The 26,172-nt window shown below is 42.9% G+C and overlaps 1 protein-coding gene across 7 annotated transcripts in view; it reads left to right on the forward strand.

Annotated features, from left to right (window-relative positions):
• Positions 1-219: 219 nt before the first annotated feature.
• Positions 220-26,172, forward strand: part of kmt2cb (lysine (K)-specific methyltransferase 2Cb) — an 80,356-nt gene continuing 54,403 nt past the window's right edge. For all 7 annotated transcript variants that reach the window (XM_010884952.5, XM_010884962.5, XM_020044535.3 and 4 more), the window contains exons 1-11: positions 220-1,067; positions 3,192-3,386; positions 11,439-11,572; positions 13,287-13,449; positions 17,971-18,201; positions 19,776-20,004; positions 21,137-21,299; positions 21,449-21,620; positions 21,989-22,103; positions 23,420-23,595; positions 25,234-25,667. In XM_010884952.5, coding sequence (XP_010883254.2) covers positions 3,196-3,386; positions 11,439-11,572; positions 13,287-13,449; positions 17,971-18,201; positions 19,776-20,004; positions 21,137-21,299; positions 21,449-21,620; positions 21,989-22,103; positions 23,420-23,595; positions 25,234-25,667 — 2,008 coding nt within the window. In that variant the 5' untranslated portion in view covers positions 220-1,067; positions 3,192-3,195. The remainder of the gene's footprint in view (positions 1,068-3,191; positions 3,387-11,438; positions 11,573-13,286; positions 13,450-17,970; positions 18,202-19,775; positions 20,005-21,136; positions 21,300-21,448; positions 21,621-21,988; positions 22,104-23,419; positions 23,596-25,233; positions 25,668-26,172) is intronic.

Below are 26,172 nucleotides of genomic sequence, written 5' to 3' on the forward strand. Positions count from 1 at the left end.
CCCTTATTGATTTAACCGCAGTGACTACACCACAGGTTTGCAGTGGGCATTCCGTTCTATCGGCAAGATCAGAAAACCATGTTTTAAGAGTATCCCATACGCTTCACAGTATTTATTAAATGGCCATATTCCTCCGCGGGGTCAGGGAGTATAGAAAAAAAATTGTTTGTTTTTATAGACCTAGTGCTATTGCATTTAATTATTAGCAGAACACTGTCAAACCATATTAAAACCGATTATGTATTTAAGTGTATCTCTTCGATTTATTTGGCAATATTTAAGATCTATATTTTTGGGAATCCAATTGGGAGTTATTCGGTGTCACTTAAGCATGTCCATCGAAAAGTGTAGCTAACGTTACGATACAACTTTATTGTTTTAGACCGTAAAGTTAGAACTTGTGACTACGTGTTTTGAAATAGTGTAACATTTTTGTTTTTATGTGTTGCTGAACTCAGGTTAGTCATTCGGGATAGGCAACTCCGCCAACAGAGGCTGGTCGCTCTCTACGGCGACTGAAGAAAATAGAACCAGTTGGCAAGCGAAGCGGACGCTCGTGAGCCATCAAGCTAGCTCGAGCAACCAACGTTAGCCGTTGTCTCGTTTGTTTTTCTCTTAAGCATTGGCTTTTTTGTGAATATTTTGTAATTTTCTCTTAATACTTCTGAGAGTTTGTGCCTGCTTTGGATTATGGATTTTACACCTCTCCACTCTAATAATAGTTAGCTAAGCATTGAGTGTGCTAGCTAGCTAGCTAAACATTTTATTTGTGCGACGACAGCTGTCATTTGGAGAAAGGAAAGTGATCCATCATGCGTGTGCAATGAAGCGGATCTCTAGCTGGATTTATATTTTGCATTTTTTCTGCAAATGGGTGATGTTAACGTTCAACATCGGATTGTTGGTATATGCGTTCATGCTATTTTGATAACTGCGGTGGAATACTGATATATCTGACGTTCGCTGGTGATATCATTCAGCCTCACAACACTACAAAGTGATATAACTATATATCTCTTAACATTTTGGAAATGAAGAAAATAAACTACTATTCATAGGGTTCAAAGGTAAGTTATCGTATCATGGACTCGCTAGTTAGCTTCATTATTTTTCGGCTTTGCAGCGGCCGCTCGAGGGTTTTTGTCGCCGCCTTGTTTGGTCTGAACGTCCAACACAACGTTCGACACATTAAAAAAAAAATACCCTAACTAGTACGTGTATATGTATTTTCTCATAGGAAACATAATATAACACTTCATCGCTTTCACTGTCTTATGTACAATGCTAACGTGTCCCTTGAATCATCTCTGCTGTTGATTCTCTGTGCTGTAGTAGGTAATGTTATGTTGCTAGCTAGCTAACCTGTTAGCTTACAGTAAACTAGAAGTTGGCCAGTTAACGCGTTACTACCAGCTAGCTTCACTGGCTTAGTTGGCTAACGTTAGCCGCTAGGTACGTTACAGTTTGCCTTTATTTGGGAAATTGTCTCGTTTCCCCCAAAAAATGCCAAATGTACAATATCTTACTGTGCTTGCTAACTAGGTAGCTAATGTATTTATTGTAGAAATGTAACTACCGAAGTAACTGATGGATAATATTAGTTGATTTGCTAAGCAAAACCTTTAATGCACATGCTAGGGAGCTAGTTAACGTTAGCTAAATAGGCAGCTGTGGAATCATGAGTGAATAAAGTGTACTTTGAAGTTAAACATCAAAGAACGAATACCAGACAGCATTGTATGCCAACAGAGCATTACAGCATGTTGTCGATGTTGACTAACGTTAGCTGAGTCATGGAGATTGTGTGCTAAGTTAGCAAACTACCTGATTGACTAGTTAGCTAGTCATTTAGTTGGCTAGCTTGGGAGTTGAATCACATTTGTCATTCATTAAATATATAGATCATCTTATGTCTCTTTGTCCCACCATGTATGTGATCACCGGAAAGTTGGTAGGCACTTAACGTTTATAATCATTTGCAATGGCATACAATATCCAAACAAAGACTACAAAGAACCTAGAACGGCTACCAAACGTTAGCTTTGGCTGACTTGAGCATGCATTTGCTTTGTGCTGTACGCTAGTTTAACAAAGGTAGCTAGCTAGCCTAATACAATGTGTTTGGGGTACCCAACTGTGCCCACTGCCTTATGAAACTTCCATTTTAATGCGTTTGTCGGCGTAGAAACTGTTTTGAAACTTTAGGATTCGCTTTAAACAAGTCTGCTTCTTGTAATTGATTAACACACTTCTTAATTAACATTTTATACTTAAGAGTTATTGATCCACTTAACTGTTCACTCACCACCTTTCAGCCATCCTCTTATGCCTCCTTATTGTGCCATAGCTAGGCTAAGTAGGGATATGCAGAAATCATAGAGATAAAAAGAAGAGAGAAAACTCTCTTTCTATTGGCAGAGGCAAATAATATCAGTCTTTTTGATTGTGTATCACAGACTACATTAAAGGAGGCTTTGAATACTTTGGGGAAAAATGGAACACCAAATTCAACTGATTGAGGCAACTCATCTAGGTTGCTGTATTTCAGCAGACTACGCAAGTTGGGACAACCCCAAGCCCAATTTGTACTGTGACACTGATGCATTTTTGTTCTCCACTTTTGCCTGCTTTTAGTCCAGACCACTTATATAAAGACTATGCAATAGACCCCACATTAGGTTAATGACAGCTTGCTTAGGTAGTTGATCAAAATCAAATGACGTTTAAGGTCCCCCTTAAAGACACAAGTCAGTATAAGGAGCAGTGGAGGAAGCGATCCGGTAATAGTGAGTTCAGTCTCAGACTCTTACAGTGTAGAAAACCAATAGATCAGACTTATTTCATTGGTAAGTAGGGCCAACTTTGGAGATTGATGGCGAGGAAGGCAAGAACACAATCAATGCATCATAGGACTAAGATCTTCCTGATGAGGTCACAGTGGGGTAATGGGTAGTTTAGGAAAGGAGAGTAGGTATGTTAACTCACCTTTGATCATGCTCAAAAAGAGGTTTCTTAAACAGAAAAAGGTATCTAAAGTGCATGAAGAAAGGCCAGAGGTACATTTTAGGCATTCTCAGAACTCCAATAGTCCTCGAGCTGCGCATCCTACTCATATACTGACTGCACAAGTACATCATGCAGCCTATCTCTTTAAGTAGCCTGTGACGCATCATTTTCTTCACTCCTTCTAGAAGAATGTCATCAGAGGATAAGACTGTGGAGCCCTCTGACCAGGGACCCTCGTTGCCCTCCGGCACCGCAGGGGCCACGTCCACAGGAAGCCCTGCCCAGACAGACAAGCGCCCCCGGGGCAGGCCACGCAAGGATGCTGCTGCTGTCTCCCCTCTCGCACCCCAAGCACCACCCACATCCAAAACCAGGAAGAAGTAGGTTTATGTTTATGCTCCATTTCTTCTCAGTCGCTTTAAGACAACTGTGAAAGTAGACTTTCCTTCTTGTACAGCAGATTTAGGACTTCACCACAAACATTCGTAAGTTAGTTTTGTGTGCACTTTGTCTGCATTTTGTTTGTGTTTTGAGCTGATGGCTATTAAAGTAGGTCTTCACTTGCCTCAACATGTGTGTAAACATACACACTATCCGAAACTTGTGCAAATGTCTAATTTAGCCATGTGATATCATGAGCTTCTCTTTGGATAAGGGACTTAACTGTGTTATAAATGCAGGTAACTCTAGCACAAACCTTATTCCAAGGGTTTATTGTATGCACCACCACCAACATGCCTCCTTTGTCATATCCATGGCAACGCATAATGCAGCTCATAGAGCCCTGCTGTGAAACTTGATGCCTACAAGGTACCTAACTCCGCTCTCACACGCCATATCCTCTATCATAATACAGTCAAGTATTTAAATCAATACACAACCAAGCATTGTGTGTATGCATGCCTTGGGCATAAGGAGACCTGTGACAATCCTGGCCTAGGTTAATTTAGCTGATAGGTTGATTAGTGGGAGTGTCATTGATTGACATGTTTTTTTGGATCCTGTTATTTACAGCATGTGGTGTTTCTAAAGAATATCCTTTGCATGCTGTGACTAGGTTTTTCCCCGATAAGAGTTGAGACCTCACTGAGGACGTTTACATGCGCACTAGTCATTCGAATTATTAGGACTTCAACGTTCCATATGTGTATTTGATCTTTTGGCCTAATTCTTCCTCTCTTCCTGAAAGAAGTGAGTTTGGAGAAACCTGAACTATGTGTCTTAGATATAGTTTTTGCAAACCACCAAAGGTTATGTCCAAACTCAAAATCAAATTACCCTTTCATAACATGATCATCTGGTTTGATTTAATTTTTGATTAATCCATCTGTATTGTAACTACTCTGGTTTACAAACTGGACTATATTGGTTTATTGGGACAATCCTGGTGGTGATAATGCGACAGATCCCATGGGATGTAGGAGGGAAATAGGCATTAATACTGATAATTGTATCTCATGCTTCACCCTTTTCATGACCAGTATGTTGTTTTATTCATTAAGGCTGTAAGTGAAGTAGTAAACAAGTTCCTACCACAGCCCGCTAATGGAAAATAGAGAGATCGACTAGATATAATGTTGATAATACTTTATATTGGAAGTGTATATCATACCCTTTTGATACATTTTAATTGTTGGCGCAATATACCATCATTATGCAAGTGAATCACCAGTCCAGAGTGGTGAAGTCCATGTCATGGTTTTTGGTCAGCTCCCTTTTGAGCTGGAACTACTTTCCACAGCATTATATTCACCCTCCTCCTCTTTTTTTCCCCTCTCTTGGTGGTGGGTTGTGGGGTGATGTTCCAGAGGGCCTGGGGAGCTGGATGTTATAGTCTTTTCATATTTTTTATTTTTGTAATGAAAATGAAGACAAAATAAAAAGCTGCCCTTGACTGCAAAATGGAAATTGCTTTACAGGAACACAGACGGGGTTGAAACGTCATGTAGTGCTCTGTAAATATCTGATGTTGCTTATCTATAGCTCAAGTTGTGTTTCTCATACACTGGTGAATAATCACAATTCATTTTAAAGGAGACGTATTCCATGCCAGACATAGCTATTCATATAATCCAGACCTGATTAAGAATCATATCAATTATTGTCAGGTCTGGTCATCATACTCTAGGTCAGTGTGGCCCGTAGGTCATACGTGCCAATGATCCTCTGAACGTGGCTGAGAAGAAGACATTCATTTAAGCAGCTGGTCTCTCCCCAAATGGATGTATTTCTGTTGCAGATGTTGGACACCAGAGGTGCCCCTGACGTCCTCCTTTTTCCCAGACAAGCAAAGAAGCTGAAGATGTCTGGGAACAGTGATGCATTTTGAATCTTGGTGTCTGTCTACTATACACCCCTGTACTGTCATCACAGGGTTGTTCTTTTCCCTGGGTTTTAGGACTTTCCCATTAACTGTGGGTTAGATCAACATGGCCCTCATCACTTGTTTAAGCTAGGACCTGTATTGGACCTTTATAGACCCATGTTAAAATATGTGCTATGATGAGCCTCATTTCTGAAGTAAAGATCAGGTCTTTCTGGAGTCTGAGTCAGTATGTTCTTTTTCTCCATTGTTTCCTGCTCATGCAGAGACTTGAACTGTGGCATTAAGCCTTCCGTCTTGTTGCTTCTTATCTGGAGTGGGAAGTAATTCTGAGGGAGGAGTTGACTTGGCATCTGGCCAAGTTAGGATTTCTCTCCGGTGGCATCGAAAATTACCCCCAACCGCCCCTGTGTACTCCCAGCTACATTGAAGAAACACAGGCTGCACTTATTTGGGCTGTTTGGTCTTCCCACTTAGCAGCTCTCTATGCCTGCTGCCGTTTTAATTTGTATCCATGAAAATTATCACCTCAACATAGTTGCCCTTGATTTGGTTAAGATGAAGGCTCCAGCTGGGTTATAGCAACAGTGACAGATCTCCGCTGTGCATGGATGCTTTTCTTGCGTGTATAGGTGCATAGTTTATGCACTCTACATTGACAGTTAATTTGAGCACAAAGAATGCAAAATGTGCTATCGCCTTGGTGGGATGTCAAGAGTTGATATAGCAAATGTCTTTCTTGACCTCCCAGTTCCCTGGTGTCTCTCACCACTAACATGTCTTTATCATCCAAGCTAAAAAGATGGTGGGTATGTTCTCACCTGCAATTAGTGCTGCAACAACTAATTATAATAAAGATATGGTCGATAATAGGAATTGTTGGCTACGAATGTCATTATCAGTTAGTTGGGCCTGCACGAGGCGCAGCAAAAAAATATACATTTTGAAAGATGGTGGAGATACCCTGAAGGGAAATCGCCTATGACCAAAAACACGAAGAATGGGACCGACTTCACTTTGAAGAATTTAACTACAGCATGTTGTGATATTTGCTAAGCAGAATTCTCATAGAATGGTAGCCTGACCATGCATGAACATTTAATGAGAACACGTTATAAGTCTTGAAGACAGACAATAAAGAGGGCTCAGCATGGTATGTTAGATATAATACAAATTCATCATTATTTTAGTTTGTATTCATCGAGTTACGTTTTTAATTGAGAAATAATTAATCTTGAATGCTGCAATAACCGGTGATCTACTTGTGCATGTTGAGTTTGTGAATGGCTCCGGCTAGATAACCATTCACAGCGTTACTGATGAATTAACCAATTTGTGTTAAATTTGGTAAGTTCTATTTGTCTCCACAGTAGAAACGCTGAAGTATTTAAATGCATTAAAGTATGCATTAAAATGTACAGTCTCGGTCAAAAGTCTCTTAACTAGCTTCATGAGGTAGTGCCTGAGAATGCTTTTCCAACAGTCTTAAATTTTATTATGATAACATTCTCCTCAAGTATTCTTTGGTACCATATGGAAGTCATGGTTGATTCGATGATGGCGAGTTGGCCAGGCCGTGATGCAGTAAAGCAGCCCCAAACCCGAAATGCTACCACCGTCCATGCTTGCAGATGGATTTGAGGTTCTTATGTACAGAGGTTTTATTTTTACCAAACATAGCGTCTGGCATTGCAGCCAAACAACTCCCCATTGACTCATCCAGACCTACATTCTTCCAGTAGTTTTGGTCTTTCCAGCAGTTTTACCCTGTTCTTGTCTGGTAAACCTAATGTTCATATCATTCTATAGATCAAAGGCTTCTTCCTTCCTGATCTCCTATGTAGGTCTGACAGACAAATACCAAAATTGATTGTGGCAAGGGTGATCTGTAGATCCCCTGATGTTACCCTTGGATCTGGATTTTTTTCCATTTGTAGATGATCTGCTGAACAGTGGAATTATGTACTTAGAGTTGCTTGGAAATGGGTTTATAACCCCTCCCAGACGACAATCTTTCTTCTCTGGGCCTCAAATAGATCTTTTGATCTGGGAATTGTTACCACACACCCATATGGGTAAGACCAAAACAGACCAATTTTCTAATTTTTATTTAAGGCAAGACCATCCAAGTTGCGCTTTAATGATGTTATAATCGTTTGCACCAGTTTTCAAACCATTTTATGAGCTTGAAAGCTGATGTCAATTTATTCTTCATAAGAGAAATTGTATTCTTGTTTAATTGCGTAAATGGTTTCAAAGTAAAATCATTTGTGTGATTTGTTATATTTGGTTTACTTTACCAGTTAAATTGGTTGGAATTTAGCTAAAATATACATATGTTAAGAAAGAAAAGACAGTGTTGAAAGAGGTGTATTTGCTATGTTACTGCTTAGTGTACCTATTGGCATATTCTCTGGTTTTGACTCGCTTTGGCTAGTTTGGCTGTACCGTCACCAAATCTTCATTATTTTGGGGGGGTATCTCTGGTTGGCAATCTTTTTCAATAGTACAAATAGGAGCCCATTGATTCTTCTGCACTTAGGTTTCTGGGACTTATCTAGTGTCCCTCTGCTACAGACCATGAGCAGTATGTTTTGAACATCTTGTAGTATCAAAATCAATGAAGAATCATTAGAACTGCAATACATTTCAGGAAAACAGATACTTATGTTTGTCTGAATAGTTAAATAATAAAACAAAATATCATTGGCCTCTTCTATTATGTTAAAATATGTAGTGCATATGTTCAATGGTTATATTTCAGCTAGGCTGTTGTGTGGAGAGCTGTTTTCAACCTAAAAAACGAATGTTAACGTCCGCTTTCATAATGCCCTGCGCAACTGAAGCATGGCACGCTGTGAAAACTTGAAACCGTCCCAGCTTAGGATGTCTAACACTTTTATAGTAAATGCCAGTTTTTTTTTTAGGTATCAGCACAAATCCTTGTAATTAAGACATTGAAATTAGTCCAACCATGTTAAGCTAAAATAGTCTGGCAAATTTGTTTCAGCATGTTGTTTGTTTTGTCTGTGGTGTGCGCATGTGCTCATCAGCTTATATGATCTACTGTGTTCGACTGTGCGCATTCTGTAAATGTTTCCTCAGTGCAGCAGTTGTAGTGGCTGCACTGCAAACGTTGAGTTAGAACTTAGAATTTTGATCTGTTTATTTCTTTGAAATGGCCGCAGCAGTAGGCTACGTTTATCAAAGGCCAAACATTCCTTCTCTGCTGTAAGTGAAATGAAAGTCCAGATTCAAAATTAAAGGAGAGTTACAGTGAAGAAAATTACAAGGTTTTTATTGATGTGATTGAATCATTGAAATGGACTGCCATTTTGTTTTCAAGGGCTGTAATAGTACGCAATTCATAACCATATGGTACTGGGGGCTCCTGACGGTTTGCACATGAAACGCAGTGAATACATAAAAATAAAGTATCTAGCTTTGTGTTCTTGGATGCCTTTTGAAGAGGATAAAGTAAGATTTGTCTAAGCTCATGAATTGCTTGAAATAGCCTAATTGTTGGGCTGTCCCTCTACACATGCAACTCTCAGGGTCAAGTTAGTGCAATTGCAGCATCATCTGATTATTTTGCTTTCCTCCGCTAAAGCAATATGGTAGAACTTTGTGATATAAGGATGATCTACATTGAAAAACAAATCCTCTGTCACAGCAAAAATACAAAATTGAAGAGGACCCAATCGATTGTGGAAGCCGTATATTTTGTGATAAATGTCAATCTCAGGTTTTATGTTTAATCGAGAGCCTTTGCTCATGTCGTAGTTTAAATGATACCATGTGTTGATAAACCAACAGGTTAATCACTCAGCCTCCAACTCCTCAAACATGTAGATGCATTTACACCATCACCCCAGTATCACATATTGCCGGAGCCACACGAAAATCTAAGAAATTACAAAACTGAATTTCTCCAATGCATTCAAGCAGTCCTTAGAATCAGGGTAATCAGTCTTCAAGAGCAATGGGTGTATGTGTATATCCGCAGACATGATGGGGGATAGAGGGTTTCATCACCTTCTAGGGTTCTCCAGCCACATTAACAATGTCCCTGACCTACCTTTTTTATGAAACAGGTTTGTGCCATGTTTTCATATTGCACTTCCTGGATTAGTGCAGCATCTTTGCCAATGAAACAAAAAAAATGATGGTCTGTAACTCAAGACAATACATATTTGCAGTGTAATGGAAACGTGCCGTACTCAAACACTGTAACTGCAACACCTACCATACTGTAACCACAGTACGTACCTGTACTTTGACATACTAACCGCAATATGTACCATACTGTGGGGTATGACTGCAACCCTGGTTTTTTGCCGGATTATGGAGCCGGCCAAAGAAGAGCAAATGTCCTCTGGTTGACTGACTACCGCTTATTAAATAGCGTAGTGGTTTAGAGACTCAGGCTGCATGCAGGGGTTCGGTGTTCGAGCCGCCCAAAAGTCAAAATTAAATTATGTAGTAGAATTTGTTCAGGATAGGCAAAAACTTGCTGGCTACAAACCTTCCGTAGCTATGTTATAGTAAGCCTAAAATAAATGTGACTCATCCTCCCATGCTTTTTTGGGTAATATAGATCACAACCCCTTCGCGTAAAACAGGGTTTCCACAATTCTCTTGGCTTTTCACTTATAGTTATTTTCTCAATCAAGCAAGTTTTATTCATAAAGCCCTTTTTACATCAGCAGTTGTCACAAAGTGCCTTTTACAAAACACCCAGTCTGGAACCCCAAGGAGCAAACAACAAGTTGGTTGAATTTCAGTTGCTTTGAAAAACTCTCTAAGAGTGAGAGATTTTATCAATGTCATTCACGAATGGAAGTAACAAACGTTGTTGGGCCATGATTCTGATGACTAGTCCAAGTAATAAGTTAGTAGACACTACCAAGCCTATTACTGGATAATCAGCTGTTAAAACAGCCTGTGGCAAAAGCCATACAGTTCATAGATATGTTTGTGGTGGAAGTAAACTTAATAAGAAAAACGTAGTCAGTTTAACACTGCTTAATTGTGTCTAGCAAAAATATTAAAAGTTGGTGTGATGTTAATGTATGACAGTAGATCTAATGTTGAGATGCTCTAACCAACACTTGGCACACACAGCGTAGTGGTGTAGTGGTTAAAGACAAAGCATGTCACATGGGAGACTCAGGTTCAAATCCAGCGAGGGCTGTTGTTACATTCATCCCTTCTAATCGCAGGCCGGCTGGACGTGGCTTGCCTGGTTTCTTTAATTGTTTCTTAGAATATTTGTAATGGATAAAAGAAGGTAGTAGATAAGAATCCTATGCTTGGAGAATAGCCTGCAACAAAGACTTTAGGCCCCCTTTAAAGTAGTTTATTAATAATAAACCTTATTTGACCAAGTATAATGATGGAAAACGTAGTGAAGTACTTTCTCTTGTACATTAAGTACCTAGGGAAAAGTTGCAGGGTAGTGAGGAATGTGTCTAATTGAAAGGGGGGGAAATGTGGCTTGTTGACATTGAAGTAGCTTGCTTTCCCAAAAAGTTCAGATACTCCTGCAATACGCATTAATGTATTGTATGTTTCTAGCTTTGTTATTTTCCATTATTGTTGTTTAATTGACAGCTCTAGAAACAAATCTCTGTGCAAAATGTATTTGGCTGCTCCTCTTTATTTTTTAATTTGATAGCAAATGTGCTACTTGTAAACAAAACAAAAACAAATGTTCATATTTAAAAAAAGAAAAATGCCAGCGTTGAGCCCTTTAATATGGGATGGTACGATTTGGTTGGGAAGAAGGCCCTGACTTTGACATTCCTAATAATGTACCTTACAGTTCTTCTGGGGATAATCTCATCGACCATAGACAGGCCATACCAGCTTACTTTACCCCCCACTGCATCAAAACCTACGCCCAACCGCTTTAGTAGACCACTCCACCCTTCCTTGCCTTGCTGTGTTCAGTGGCCTGAGGTGCATCCATTTTGAATTAGTGACAGCTGTGACTATATTTAACTAATTCATGATCATCCACCACCGATTAATGGCCACCATCCCCTTCTCTCCTAAGGGCAGCCAATACTGTAACACTTTCTTTTCCCCACCTCCCCATCCTTCTCAGGGGCCATACCAGAGGGAGAGCGTTTGTTGTGGAAGAGGAGGAGGCGGAAGAGGAGGAGGAGGAGGAGGAGGAGGACAGCAGCATGGATGGGACGGAGGCAGCCGCCTCAGAGGTCCCCCCTCAGGACACAGCAGGTGAGTCAGTCGTCCTCTGGTCTCTGTGAGACCCAGGAGGTCATGTAAAGACACCCATTTGGATGCTGGTGACAGTTGAAGAACTCCAGCTGTGCTTACAGCACCTCCTGGCTGCAAAGACCATGTGAAACTCCCAGGAGGCAGTGGGGAGGCTCCCCCAATCCTGGGAGGGGATGGATGGATGGATACAAGGATGAGAGCCTTTCTTGGCACCCTGTGACTACTTCTGGGCCGGCTATAATTGAATGGGTTTAACTTCAGCCGTGAAGCTGCAGCTGGTTTATTCTCAGTCTCTCTCTCTCCCTCTTTTCTCTGTCCTCTTCCTCTCACCCCTCTCTCTCCACTCTTTCTCTCCCTCTGCTCTGGGATTGGCATTGAGGTGCAAAATGGGAGAGAGCCCAAGGCTAATGCCCTCCTAAAAGCTTTTTAAAATCCCATCACTCTCCCCCAGACGTTTAAATGTTTTCATGTGATATGTGTATTCATCATATCACATGACCTACCTCCAATTCCCATGCATCTTATTGCTGTCATGGACCTGGGCTATATTGTTGGGGGGTGCTATATTGTTAGTGCGATTTATCCCCAAACCATATTGGAGCTTCAGAGAGTGTGTGTGTATGTTGGTGTGAGTGGGGGACGTTATTTGACTGCGCTTTAAAAGTTAGTATACATTTGTTTTGTATGAAGTTCCCGATTCTAAGGAGTTACACAATCACTCTGTTCTGTCATAGAACTCACCGACCTCTAAAGCGCCAGTAGGGTAGTTCTTGTAAGCTGATTCAGACTGTTGAACTGGCTGCTTTCTTGTTAGGCAGTTCGGACTCCGCTCACAATGTGTCTTTACAATTATCTTTGCCCTCAACTTACTGTGTGCGCAACTAAGATCAAGAACTGAATACCTGTGAATGAAAAGGTCAATTCCCAGTTTAGGACCTGAGCATAGTAGTAATCCTTCTTGTGTTGGTTTGACTGATGACACAGTGCATGTAAGTCCACTTACCTTTTCTTTCGGCCCTATCGCCAATACACCTGTCTCTACGTTACTCAAAAATTGCTGACCAGTACTAAACACAACTCCTTTTGGCATTAGATGATTCAATTTGCTTTCTAAATGCTCATAAAAACAGCCACCAAATAGACGGAATGAAGCTACAAGTGCTGGCCAGTCGTGGACACCAAATCACTGTTAACTGGTCAGACATCCAATCACAACCCGCGGTTCAAAGTCCCAGCGTAGAATTCTTCCAGACTCCGTGACCACCAGTGTATGCCGGTCTCTAGTAACCCTCTCTCTCGTTTGATGTGATATGAGTCACTGGTGTTTTTTGTCCTCGTTGTTATTGTCACATGTGACAGGCTGCCCGTCTACGGGCTCCTCTTGGGTTTACAGCAATCAGCGCTCCAGCATATGGTCTCCATATTCCCGCCTTGCATCTCTTTCTCTAACAAAGGGTGTGTTTCTGTTTTGGACCTGGCTCATACCGCCTGGAACTGAAGACAAACAACCGGTCCTCTGTTAGTGTGGTGTCAGTCACAGACTTCGTGCCTGCGTTTACATCTGATCTGCCATTTGGTTAAAGCATGATCCCTTTAGGACAAATGTCAACCATTGACAAATTTGTGACTGGGGGGAATCGATGGGGACTGGTGAGATTATACACGTAGATGTTGGTCTGCCTCTAAAGCATATGCGGTGTCTTTCCTCGTTCAGATATGCCAGCTCAGCAGCCGGTGGATTGTCTAGAGGAGAATGCTCAGGGACCAGGGGAGGGGGAGGAGAAGCCCCTCTCTCCCTATGTCCAGAGCCCTAAGGCTGGGGATGCCGGTGAACCCTCCGCCCCTGACCCTGTTACCATCAGAGGAGCCAAAAGCAGGTCAGTCTCAGAGATATTATTTTTGTGTAATGCAGTATGTGTCTGGGCCAGTCTGATTACATAGAGCAGTGGTTTTAAGCTAATTAACAAGCCCTTACCTGTTGAATCAGGTGAGCTCGATCAGGGCTAAAACTAAACTGACATGGCTGGGGTGTCCCCAGGATTTGGCTTGGGAACCACTGAATCGAGCACCGTCTTGGAATGCATGCTCATTTTATGCACCAACACACATACTCTAAAACATTGAGTCACCAATCCCCACCCACCCACCCAGCCCTCCCATCCCCTTCCTCCCAGGTGCCACTCTGTTAAAGGTTATAATCAATCTCCCACACTGACTCTGTCAATGCTGCTGATGGAGGAGCAGACTGGGCAGGTCGGTCAGGCAGCGTCTCCCCCAGGGATCTTATTAACAAGCCCATCTACTCCCCTAGAAACCAGCCTAATAAATATTTACTGCCTGCTCTGCCTGGCCTGTTTTCCTTTTCCTCCCTCTAGCCTCTCAGCACTTCTCTGTAGACGCTCCAGGTCCTGGGTTTTGGATCTGACACAGGATGGACATGGATTTAATCAATAGATTCACTAGATATGGATCTAAGGCTCTTACTATGTGTAACTTTCAATTCACACAGGTTTTTGTTGTAAGTCAGCAGATATTGGCTTGTGTTTACAGTATGGGTGCATGTATACTTGTATCTAAATAGTGCTGCCACTGACAGAAATGGACCTTGTGTGGCTGCCCCAGTGTTAAGACCTACATACAACTCAATTCGTCTGCACTTTACATTGAATATAAAAATAAACGTTGCTCATACCACATTGGGAAAAATGTGCGAAGCAAGTCTTGTTGCCCGGGAGCACCCCATGACGCTAGAGGTTGTAGTTGTCTTCAGACAATAGGTTAATCTAAAAAAATCTGTGCCATTATCTGCTTTTTTAGAGTTTTATTTTGGCTTCATGGTGGAGTTGTGTTCTGTCAGCTATTAACCTATTTTACTATTAACCACGATTTAAAACATCGCAGTTTTGTAACCGTAGCAAGTAAGCAAGCAAGTTTAATAATATAGCACAGTTCATACATTGAAGCACATAGTAAGAACCTTAGAAAAATATATCAAAGTACAATAACATAGAAACAAATGCTCAAATGAAAACATCAAAACAAATGAATACATCATAATAATAAAAAATACATTAAGAAAACATATAAAGATTAGAAATGGGATAAAAACATAGGAAGCTGTAAGGCTAAAACAGTGTGGTTAAGTTTAAGTGCTCAGTCATAGGCACGTGAGAAGAGAAGTGTTTTTAACCTGGATTTAAAAATGTATACGTTTGGGGCACGTCTAAGATCTTCTGGTAGTTTATTCCAGTTTTGTACAGCATAACTGCTAAACGCAGCTTCTCCATGTTTAGTTTGGACTCTGGGCTCTACTAGCTGCTCTGTGTTCATGGATCTAAGAGCCCTGCTCGGTTTCTGCAAACATATCAGAAATGTATTCGGGTCCTAAACCATTCAGAGATTTATAAACTAAAAGCACCACTTTGAAATCTATTCTGTAACTGACTGGAAGCCAATGCCAAGATTTAAGGAGTGATGTGCTCTGTTCTCTTGGTCCTGGTTAACATTCTAGCAGCAGCATTCTGAATGAGCTGCAGTTGTTTTACAGTTTTTTTCGGGGGTCCAGTTAAGAGGCCATTACAGTAGTCACCCCTCATCATCACTTTCTTCCGCTTATCCGGGGCCGGGTCGCGGGGGCAGCAGTCTAAGCAGGGATGCCCAGACTTCCCTCTCCCCAGACACTTCCTCCAGCTCTTCCGGGGGGACACCGAGGCGTTCCCAGGCCAGCCGGGAGACATAGTCCCTCCAGCGTGTCCTAGGTCTTCCCCGGGGTCTCCTCCCGGTGGGACGGGACCGGAACACCTTCCCAGGAAGGCGTTCCGGAGGCATCCGAAACAGATGCCCAAGCCACCTCAGCTGACCCCTCTCGATGTGGAGGAGCAGCGGCTCTACTCCGAGCTCCTCCCGGGTGACCGAGCTTCTCACCCTATCTCTAAGGGATCACCCAGCCACCCTGCGGAGAAAGCTCATTTCGGCCGCCTGTATCCGGGATCTTGTCCTTTCGGTCATGACCCAAAGCTCATGACCATAGGTGAGAGTAGGAACGTAGATTGACTGGTAAATCGAGAGCTTCGCCTTGCGGCTCAGCTCTTTCTTCACCACGACAGACCGATACATCGACCGCATTACTGCAGAAGCTAGTAGTCACCCCTACTAGAGATAAAAGCATGGATGAGCTTCTCTTGGTCTTTTTGGGACACCAAGCCTTTGATTCTTGCTATATTTTTAGATGATAGAATGCTGTTTTGGTGACCACTTTGATATGACTGTTAAATGTGAGGTTTGAGTCTATAAAAACACCAAGTTTACGCACTTGATCCCTGGTTTTAAGGGTGCGAGAAACCAGCTCTTTACTCATACTTTTATTTTATTTTTGTTGCCAAACACAATAATCCCAAACACAATTATTTTGGTTTAATTGTTGACAGTTTTGGTTCATCCAGGTATTTATGTGCTCTATACAGTGACACAGAGATTCTCTTGAGTTGTTGTCATATCGTTTGAGAGCCATATATATTTGAATATCATTGGCATAGCTGTGGTAGTTAATGTTGTTGTTCTGTAGAATTTGGCCCAGAGGTAGCATATAGAGATTGAACGGAAGTGTTCCGAGAACTGATCCCTGTGGAGCTCCGCATGTCATGAGCCACCCTATCAGATACATGATACAATCATACCAATGGTAACTAAGTAACTCTGGCCATCTAGATAAGATCTGAACCATTCAAGGACAGTCCCGGAGAGTCCTACCCTATTTTCCAGCCTATCTATAAGTGTTCTATGATGTACAGTGTCATGCTGCACTGAGATCTAATAGAACTAGAACTGTCATTTTATCTGAATTAGTATTCAGCCGTATATTATTTAAACCTTTAATCAGGGCTGTTTCAGTGGTGAGGTTGGAAGCCTGACTGAAATTTGTCTAAGATGCTGCTTAAGGTCCCAAAATTGCTGAGTTGGTTGAAGACAACTTTCTCAATGATTTGGCTATAAAAGGGAGATTTGATACAGTTCTATAGTTGTTCATTATAGATACATCCAGTGTTCTCTTATTTTAATAGGGGCTTAATGGCAGCAATTTTTTAGAGACGTTGGGAAAATGCCTGATTGCAGAGACTTATTAACTATTTGCTGTAGGTCCATTGTTGTAGAGTTGTTGTTTTTTTCCAGTCTGATGGCAGTGTGTCGAGACAGCAAGTGGATGTCGAACTGTTTCTTCTAGGAATTTTTTATGATTTATATTAAAATGCGACATAATAGCCAAGTCATGTCTTGGTGATGGTACAGAGTCCTTGTTAGACTGTGTAGTTGTGATGGTCCGTCTCATAATTTTTTCGCAAAGAAACACGCAAATTCATTCCATTTCACAGTGTACTTGAGTTCTGATGCTATCTGTAAAGGTTCCGCTACACAGTGTTTCTGTTCTCACTCTCAAAATAGGGACATTATGGTACATTATATTTCTATGAACAACAGGTGCAGAGTGAGGAAAACCTAACAAAGATTGCCGGTGCAACCTGCAGACGGAACGATAATGAAGTTACACCAGCTTAAAATGTCGTGCGACACACTCTGTCACGAGAGCAGAATTGTGTTTGAGGGGGGCTACCTAAATAAGCAAAATGATGGCAGAGGGACCAACCATTGGTGCTCTGTATCTAACGAATCAAATCGTTATAAATCATTTGAAGTCCAATTGAAGTTCATCTTATCATGGATTATTATTATTATTATTATTATTTTCACTGCTGCAGTTCAATCCACTGTTGCAGAATCCTTGGCAAAATTTAGAAAAATATTCACAAATATAAATATTTGTAATATAGTCCTGTTGATCAAAAGAGCCCTGTAGCCTTTGACTCCAATTTACTCTTTGTTTTGAAATAATGACAAGGATGTTTACAGATGTAGCTAATATTTAATTCCAAATTGATAGGCTTTTTGTTAATTATTTATTATTTTGTACTGTATTATTTGGTAACTGTATGATTTCTTTTTCAAAAGGCAACAACTGTTCAAAACAAAAGCCGTAAAATAAATGTTGTACAATAAAACCTGTAATTTAAGAATGCTCATGTGATTTTATACATGTGATTATTCCTCGGACTATAATTGTACCATCAAAATCTATAATCGTTGCATCCCTAGTCCCCACAACCACACCGCCGGTTCGCCTGAAGTGTGTTTACAATCAAGTAGCACCTGATTGTTAAAACTGTTACTATTACTGAGGGGTCAGGCCAGGCGAGTCTGAGTCCGGGTATTTTATATTCATCCTTTATAGAAATGCACGCATTTGTCGGCTTGGAGATTAGAACCAGCGACCCTTTTGTTTACTGGCTTTTAACCAGTAGGCTACCCTCTCCGTCACTTACTCACACTCTCTCTTTCTGTCTCAGTGAGCAGCTCTGTGCCTTCTGTTACTGTGGTGGCCGCAGTCTGCTGGGCCAGGGAGATCTCCAAGTTTTTGAATCTTCTCATGGGCGCGAGGTCAAGGGGACAGGAGGAGGAGCCCAGACCAGGGACCAGAGCGAAGCCAGTGACGACAGCAGCGGTGACACAAGCTCTCCGCTACCCAGCAAAGCAGCGGCGGCCGGGGACGCCGGCTCAGGACAGAGGGCCACACAGAAGTAAGTAGGGCTGGCTGGATGGCAGGATGAGGCGGCTGTCACAAAGGGGTTCGGTCTGGCAGAGCCGGTCTGTTCTGGCTGAGCTGGCACTGTGAAATCGTCTGTGATGGCCTCTGTAGCCAGTTAATGAGCTGTGCGTAACGAGAGCTGCTTTGATATGGCAGGCTGTTTATTTGGCCAGCCGTCCCTGACCGTACCGGCGCCTGGATAGTGAGTGAGCAACATGACACAGAAACGTCCAAATAGCGGGACACAAACACAGTCCAGCAACCAAAGATTGGGTTCACCATCCTCAGAGGACATGATTTAGCTGGCAGAGCAGACATGTTAACCTCGGCGTTGAGATTTTGCATTCAGCATGTGTGGATTAATTTCTTGGTCATTCTGTCATCGGATGGGTCTGGGCGTGTCAATGTGAACCCCCTCCCACCCCCAGCTTCATTTGGGTTTGGCATAATGTGATATGTTCTCTACGTTAAGTCAGACCTGTACGGGAAACAATTATCACCCTTTCCCTGGTGGGTTAAATTGACTGTCTGCATGCAGGGTCGAGGCCTGCACAGTCTCCTCACAGCCCTTCATGACTCATCGGGTCATATTAACTGTGCTCTAGAAGGCTACATTTCTGGTTCTCTGTTACAAACTTTTCTGCCTGCTATGATGCCGCCTAGAGTAACGCGAACACATCAGGGGATGTATGCCTGCACTGTGCCAACAAAGGACCCTTCCTGGATGCATTTTGGATGCCTGCCTAATTTGGTTTTGTCTCTTTGAAGCCAATAGGGCGTCTCCCTGGGGTCCCTGTGACGTAATCTAGTATGCAAAGAACACAGTCACACAGCAACTCCCCTGGCAGCGGGCCAATGCCAACCAAGCATTGTTGTGGTGGTGCTGTTTGATTGGTCATTGTGTCTCTAGAAATGAAGTGTGTGAGAAATGGAAAGGGTGGGTGGATGAGAGGTGAGAGAGAGAGAGAAGAGGGAAATAGGAGGAAAGGTAATCAAAAAGGGTGGTGAAATGTAATGCTCGGCATATATTGCACAACGTTAGCCCCTGACAGGGCATAACAGTGACGGGGCATTATTTAACACACGCATACAAGTTCCTCCTCACTGTCTTACTGGGCGTCAGTCAGTCTCTTAGTAGTTTGTGTTTGCTGTTTACTGAAACCAGCCACGGGCCTTTTTAAATGTTAATTCCCTCTTGACGCTTTTTCCGCATGCTCGGCAACTCACTAGAGCAGGCCAGGGATTCTGGGAACTGCTTGCCTTTCAGCAGATTCTATGAGACCGAACAGCCAGCCTCTTGTGTGTCATGGCCAAATGAGATGACCCTCTTCCAACCCCTCCTCCTGGTGCTTCCTTCCTCTGCTCTCCATTTTCCCACTTGTCCTCTCCTCTCATCAGTCTCCCTTCCTTTCTCCTTTGCGTCACAGCTCTCCCACCATTACCATTTTGTCTTCCATCTCTCTACCGTCCTCTTTCTCCCCAGCATGCCTTACTACTTCAGCTCTTTCTACCTCCGTCCTCGTCGTTATTTTCACTCATCCCTCTGTCTCTCCGTCTGGCCTCCAGTGGATGTGAGAGCCATGGGGAGTTAGCCGACCCAGACAGTACCAGCAGGTTCTGGGATGACTTGGCTCACGTGGGGCTCCCGGGAGACATCGACGTCCAGTCCCTCTTCGAGGACTCGGGGCGGTGCTGGGCTCATCACCGCTGTGCGTTGTGGTCGCAGGGCGTGTGCCCGGGCCAGGGACAATCACTACTCAATGTGGATAGAGCCATCGACTCAGGGAGCACAGAGGTGAGTGTGAAGGGATGCCTAAGTCCACTGGTGTGGGGGAAAAAAACATTTAATGGGAACTGGATTAGTCCAACTGTTCACTGTATAGAGAGAAAGGATGTTATCCTTTTGTCTAAAGTAGGATATCAAACTTATGAGCCAGTTGTATAATAAATGAGTGTGTGTGTATAGTGAATAGGAGTTAACACGGCCTGTAAGGAATCACTGCAGTGAGATTGGGATGAGAGCAAGGTAAGCGGGAGACTAGTACATTGATGGATCAGGCAGGCTCGTAAAGGTCTTCCCTGGCAGTGGAGCTCTTAGCTGTGAAATGGAAAAGGTCACTCCAATCAACAGGAAGGGCTGTATAGCGTCTTGGTGGCTTAGTTCAGTTGTTACTCTAGCATTGGCAACAACCCAGCTCATAGAGCCCTGACAGACCATGGTCAAAACTAGTGCACTATATCGGAAATAGGGTGCTGTTTAGGATTATATTGTTTCTGCAATTGAAAACATCAGCAAGTCACTAGTTCCTTCTCAAGTTTCTGACCACCCGAGCCCTCTCCTTGTTTTTATCTTTCATCTGCAGTGGTTAGGGAGGACTTGATAGGGTGAAGGTAGAGACTCATTAGACTGGCTTTCAAGTGGTCAATTGTTTCAATTCAGTGGAGATGGTGAGGAGGCGTTTGAGGAAGAACTTCTGAGGGAATTTTAAGAATATCAAATGCATACGATATGACGCTTTAGAAGGGAAGGGTTAGCATGCACAGGCTAATCATGGTGCGACAAATGGAGCAGCATTTAAATTGTGTTTTTGATCAAGAAGAACTGGGAGCGTTGATGGATCGTTTCAAAGGAAACCTGAAAGTAAAGTGAACCATGGAAATGCATGAGCAATGCTGTGTTCTGCTGACAATACTTTAGAGAGGTCTTCCTTTAATTCTTTGCGGTTTCTTTGATGTTTGGCCTTATTGCTTTCAGTGTTTCTTTTATTTCATTTTTGATACAGGGAGGTACTGGATTACCACATTATATACATTTTAAGCTTTTGCGTTAGACTGGGTTACTTTAAAAGCACTTGGTGCTGATGTGGAAAGGGCTTTATTAATGAGTGATTGATTTCCTTCTGCCACCCCCCCCCGCCACCCCCCAGCACTGTGCATACTGTAAGCGCCTTGGAGCCTCCATTAAGTGCTGTGCTGAAGGATGTGCTCGACTGTACCATTACCCCTGTGCGGGGGCGGCCGGGACTTTTCAGGATATCAGGAGTCTCTCCCTCCTCTGTCCGGATCACACAGAACTGGCCATTCAGAGATGTGAGTCGGCCAGTATTGAACATGCTCAACCCCTGTTTTTGTTGTAACAATGTGTTTTTCGGGCCTAGTCACTGGATAGGTCATTCTTTAGTCCAACGGGAGTAGGTGCCTCCCTCCTCCTGTCTGACTGTCGATGTTCCCTTCTCCAGTTCCAGATGACTCCATCTGTGCGTTGTGTGACAGCCCTGGGGAGCTCCATGACCAGCTCTTCTGTACCAGCTGTGGGCAGCACTACCATGGGGCCTGTCTGGACATGGCAGTGACCCCTCTGCGGAGGGCCGGCTGGCAGTGCCCCGAGTGTAAAGTCTGCCAGACCTGCAAGTGAGTCACCGTCCCATCAAGTGAAAGAATCTGCCAATGGAGCAAGACAAATGTCTTGATATTCAAGGCATATTTTCTAAAACCAAGCAGCATTATCTAATACAGTTTTAGCTTGTTAAGTAAAATGTACCTTATTTTAAGGATGGATTGATTTTTAACCTGGATAAATAAATATACCTGATTTAGACATTTTTATAGTGCAGTGCTGACAATGAACTGTTAGCCGTGGGTTTTCTTATGAATCACAGATAGTTTTAAAATAACGGGGGCTTTATAACTTCAGAAATGGAATACCTTTTTGAGGGTGTCAATCTGTTGTTCGAAAGGACACAACTTTCCTAAATCCTTGTCCCTGTCGCTGTGTGCAGGAACCCAGGTGAAGACGATAAGATGCTGGTGTGTGACGTGTGTGACAAAGGCTACCACACCTTCTGCCTGCAGCCGGCCATCGACGACATCCCTACCAATGGATGGAGGTGTAAGGTGGGACAGATCAAGTGGATTGTGTCATGGGTGTATTGTCTGAGCGGTGTTACTGCATCTGATATGCTACTGCTGTGTATATGACCCGTACATGGTTTATTTTCGATCTCAGTTATTCGGAATGGGGGTTTAAAACTCACTTCATATTGAGGGGCGCCGCCGCCTGGCATCTCCCCATGATGAGATTATGACCTTTTTAGATGATTGTGTCTGCGCTTCCTGTGGTTAACAAATGACTCACACAGGCTGCTCTTCTAAAGGCTGCCGTTTAGCCTCATACCCTGTAGCTTTTCAGGTCATGCAGCCATGTGGGTGCGCTGGTTTGCGTGGAAGGGGAATTGATGCATGTGTCGTCATCTCCTGCCTGTGGCCTCTGCCCTCTTCCTCTGGTGGGGCAGATGGTGTTCATTTCAGCTGCTGTAGCGGTGGGGTTGCAGCCTATCACCTGCTGCGGCAGTGGTGATGGTGGTAGGTTGGCTTCTGACCGCAGACTTCGTCAGCAGCTGCCAGTGTGATGCCTGCCAAGTGGTGGGGCATCTTTACCCTCACTCAGCTTCTCCCTCTCAGTATTACTCAGCTGCTCTCGCTCTGCTCCCACCCACAGCCTTCAGGCTGCGTCTTGTTTTTGTTTTGAATTAACAGTTTATATAGTATAATTTTAACAGTTTAAAACCACCATGGCAATATAAAACTGCCAAGCAAGATGAGAGGTGGCTCATTGAGCGAGCCAGCTAGCTTGCTGTCTGGGCGGTTTTATGTTTAAATTTGAATGTGGTAGGTTGAGGTTGATTAGTGAAGTCCACAGCAAGAAGAAATCGTGTGTGTGTGTGTGTGTGTGTGTGAGACAAGGTGCAAAAAAGGGCAAATGGGATGCTACTATTCTGCTTTGGACTACCACTGATATCCAGTAAGATTTCTGACCTCCACCCGGGGCTCTGTGTTTACACGTGGTTGGGGGTTCGCTGACTGGCTCGCTACTTGCTAAAGAAATCTGATAAAGCTGTTGACTGTCTCGGGTCCACTCATTGTTCTGAGACCCTACCCAGTCTGACCCTGAGTCTTAGACTTTCCCTGGCTAAACTGTGATGCTCTGTTCATTACTTTTGGACTTTTGTCACTTGGTTTTATCATTTTTCATTGTGGGTGTCTGCAATGCAATTTAGCAGTTAGCTGCTAAAGTTATACACCATGAAAACTACCCGTCCAATATCGGGCCCAGAAACATAGTTGGTGAATGAGTTTTCATGTTTTTGAACAGAAAGAAATTAAAAATGATAGCTTTTGCTCATCTTCTAGTTTTGTTCTTCCCACTCCAGAACTGCAGAGTTTGTGTCCAGTGCGGGACCAGGACGATCGGTCAGGGGCACCACACTAGTCTCTTGTGCGAGGGCTGTGTCCAACATCAGGACCCCACCCATAGCTGTCTGTTGTGTGCCTGCATTCTTGACCCAGAGCACCACAAAGACCTGCTTTCCTGCCGCAGCTGTAAAAGGTATACTGCCCCTCCTCACACAGACCCATGCACACATGCCTGCAACCGTTGTCAAAATGTATGAACTGTCAAAAACAAATCTGATCGTTGAAACTGTTTAATGGAGTTAGAAAACTCTTTCACATTTAAAGACAACTGTCAGATATTGACTGTTTATAGGACAAAATATTGCATGATAAAAGACAAAGGCAGTGAAATCAAGATATTTTGGTGGGACTAATGGTAATCAGTTGATTTTCAAATCTCAAAAATACTTGAAATAATGGATGCTAATATTTTTTATGCACAAATGGCAATGGTATGTTTTGCTACTATTGACTTAATAATCATTTTATTTGCATATCAGCATGGCTGAAATGACTCTAAGCAAACACATCATTGTAACTACACACTTCATTTCCCATCATCTTTCTTCATGCCTTGTTCCCAAAGAGGTGCAACATTATTAATGACTGATTGCATCTCAATTGTTAAACATGTACAATATATCACAAAAGTGTGTACACCCCTCACATTATTGTAAATATTTGAGTATATCTGAAGAAATGACACTTTGCTACAATGTAAAGTATTGAGTGTACAGCTAGTATAACAGTGTAAATTTGCTGTGCCCTCAAAATAACACAGCCATTAATGTCTAAACCGCTAGCAACAAAAGGTGTCATGTGACTCGTTTGTGTTACAAGGTCTCAGGTGTGAATGGGGAGCAGGTGTGGTAAATTTGGTGTTAACGCTCTCACACTCCCTAATACTGGTCATTGGAAGTTCAACATGGCACCTCATGGCAAATAAATCTGAGGATCTGAAAAAAAATATTGTTGCTCTACATAAAGATGGCCTAGGTTATAAGAAGATTGCCAAGACCCTGAAACTGAGCTGCAGCACGGTAGCCAAGACCATACAGTGGTTTGACAGGAAAGGTTCCACTCAGAACAGGCCTCGCCACGGTCGACCAAAGAAGTTGAGTGCACGTGCTCAGCGTCATATCCAGAGGTTGTTTTTGGGAAATAGACGTATGAGTGCTTCCAGCATTGCTGCAGAGGTTGAAGGGGTGGGGGGTCAGCCTGTCAGTGCTCAGACCATACGCCGCACACTGCATCAAATTGGTCTGCATGGCTGTCGTCCCAAAAGGAAGCCTCTTCTAAAGGTGATGCACAAGAGAGCCAGCAAACAGTTTGCTGTAGACAAGCAGACTAAGGACATGGATTACTGGAACCATGTCCTGTGGTCTGATGAGTCCAAGATAAACTTATTTGGTTCAGTTTGTGTCAAGCGTGTGTGGCGGCAACCAGATGAGGAGTACAAAGACGAGTGTGATGGGGTGTACTCACTTTTGTGAGATACTGTAAGCAGGTAGACATGTATGCATCTTAATTTCTTTTTTAAATGTACGTATTTAAACATGCCTATAGGTAAAGCCTAACGCAGAATTTATAGTAAATGAATATTATTATAAACATTTTGTTTCAATTGTAAATTCAATTAGTAGGTAAACCCTCATCACGTCTTTTGTCTGTTATATTCCTGTATGTACACACACACACACAGGATGCTTATTTGTTCATTTCTTTTAGTGTTTGTCTCTTTCCATTAATGTGTGATGGAGTCCTAATTGTTACCCTCTCTTTGTGCTTTCAGATGGCTCCACCTGGAGTGTGAGCGCCAGTCATCAGGCAAAGCAGACACCCAGCTCAGCCAGGACTATGTGTGTTCAAGCTGCAGACCTACTGGGTCACAACCACAACAGGCCATACTGCAGGCAGAGGATGAGGAGGATGAAGAGGAGGAGATGGACACGGGAGGCCTAGAGCCAAGCCCACAGTCTGCTTCTCAGATGCACACTGACTCTAATTCGGTGGTTCTAATGCACACAGATCCAGAACCTGTCCCAAAGCAGCTGAGGTCTCCTTCCCCAATGCACAAAGACCCAGAACCGGAATTACCACCCATTCCAATGCACACAGATATTGAACCGGAGCTCCAGGCAGAGCCTGTCCAAGCTTCCACCAGTGTCTGTGACAGCACCCATGAGGATACGCAGCCACACCAAGCTGTGTCAGACCAGCAGATTGGTAAGTTTCTTTTGTCGGTTTGGGTTATTTGTCGCTATGCAAGGCTAACTATGTTCTTGTTGCAACAGTTAGCGTTGTTTTTTCTTCTCCTTTAAACCACCGTAAAAGCAGTTCGGCAGCTGTGAGATTTGTTTGTCGTATGGCATTGGCTGGTTACCTCAGAATCCGTTGTTGTATATGCCTTGTTTCCTCTGGTGCCAAACACTGGTGTTTTACTCTAAAGTCCGGACATGTTTCCACTGACAAAGACCAGTGCCCTGGACATTAGGACTTAAGGCCGTTGACTTGTTACATGCTGTGTGAATGCCGCATATTGTGCTATTCGAATAGCAATGTGTGCTCGCTTAGTCTTAGGCTTCTTGTAACCGAAGCTGGTACGATGCCATTGTCTCAATAGAAAAACGGAGTGCTGAGACTGATACTTTGTCTGCCGAGCCCATAACAATACAAAATTACCCCAAATCCTTCTATTAAAGGTAGTTAGTTTTGACACACTATTTATTCA

The sequence above is a fragment of the Esox lucius genome, chromosome 3, assembly GCF_011004845.1.
Source record: "Esox lucius isolate fEsoLuc1 chromosome 3, fEsoLuc1.pri, whole genome shotgun sequence".
NCBI lineage: Eukaryota > Metazoa > Chordata > Actinopteri > Esociformes > Esocidae > Esox > Esox lucius.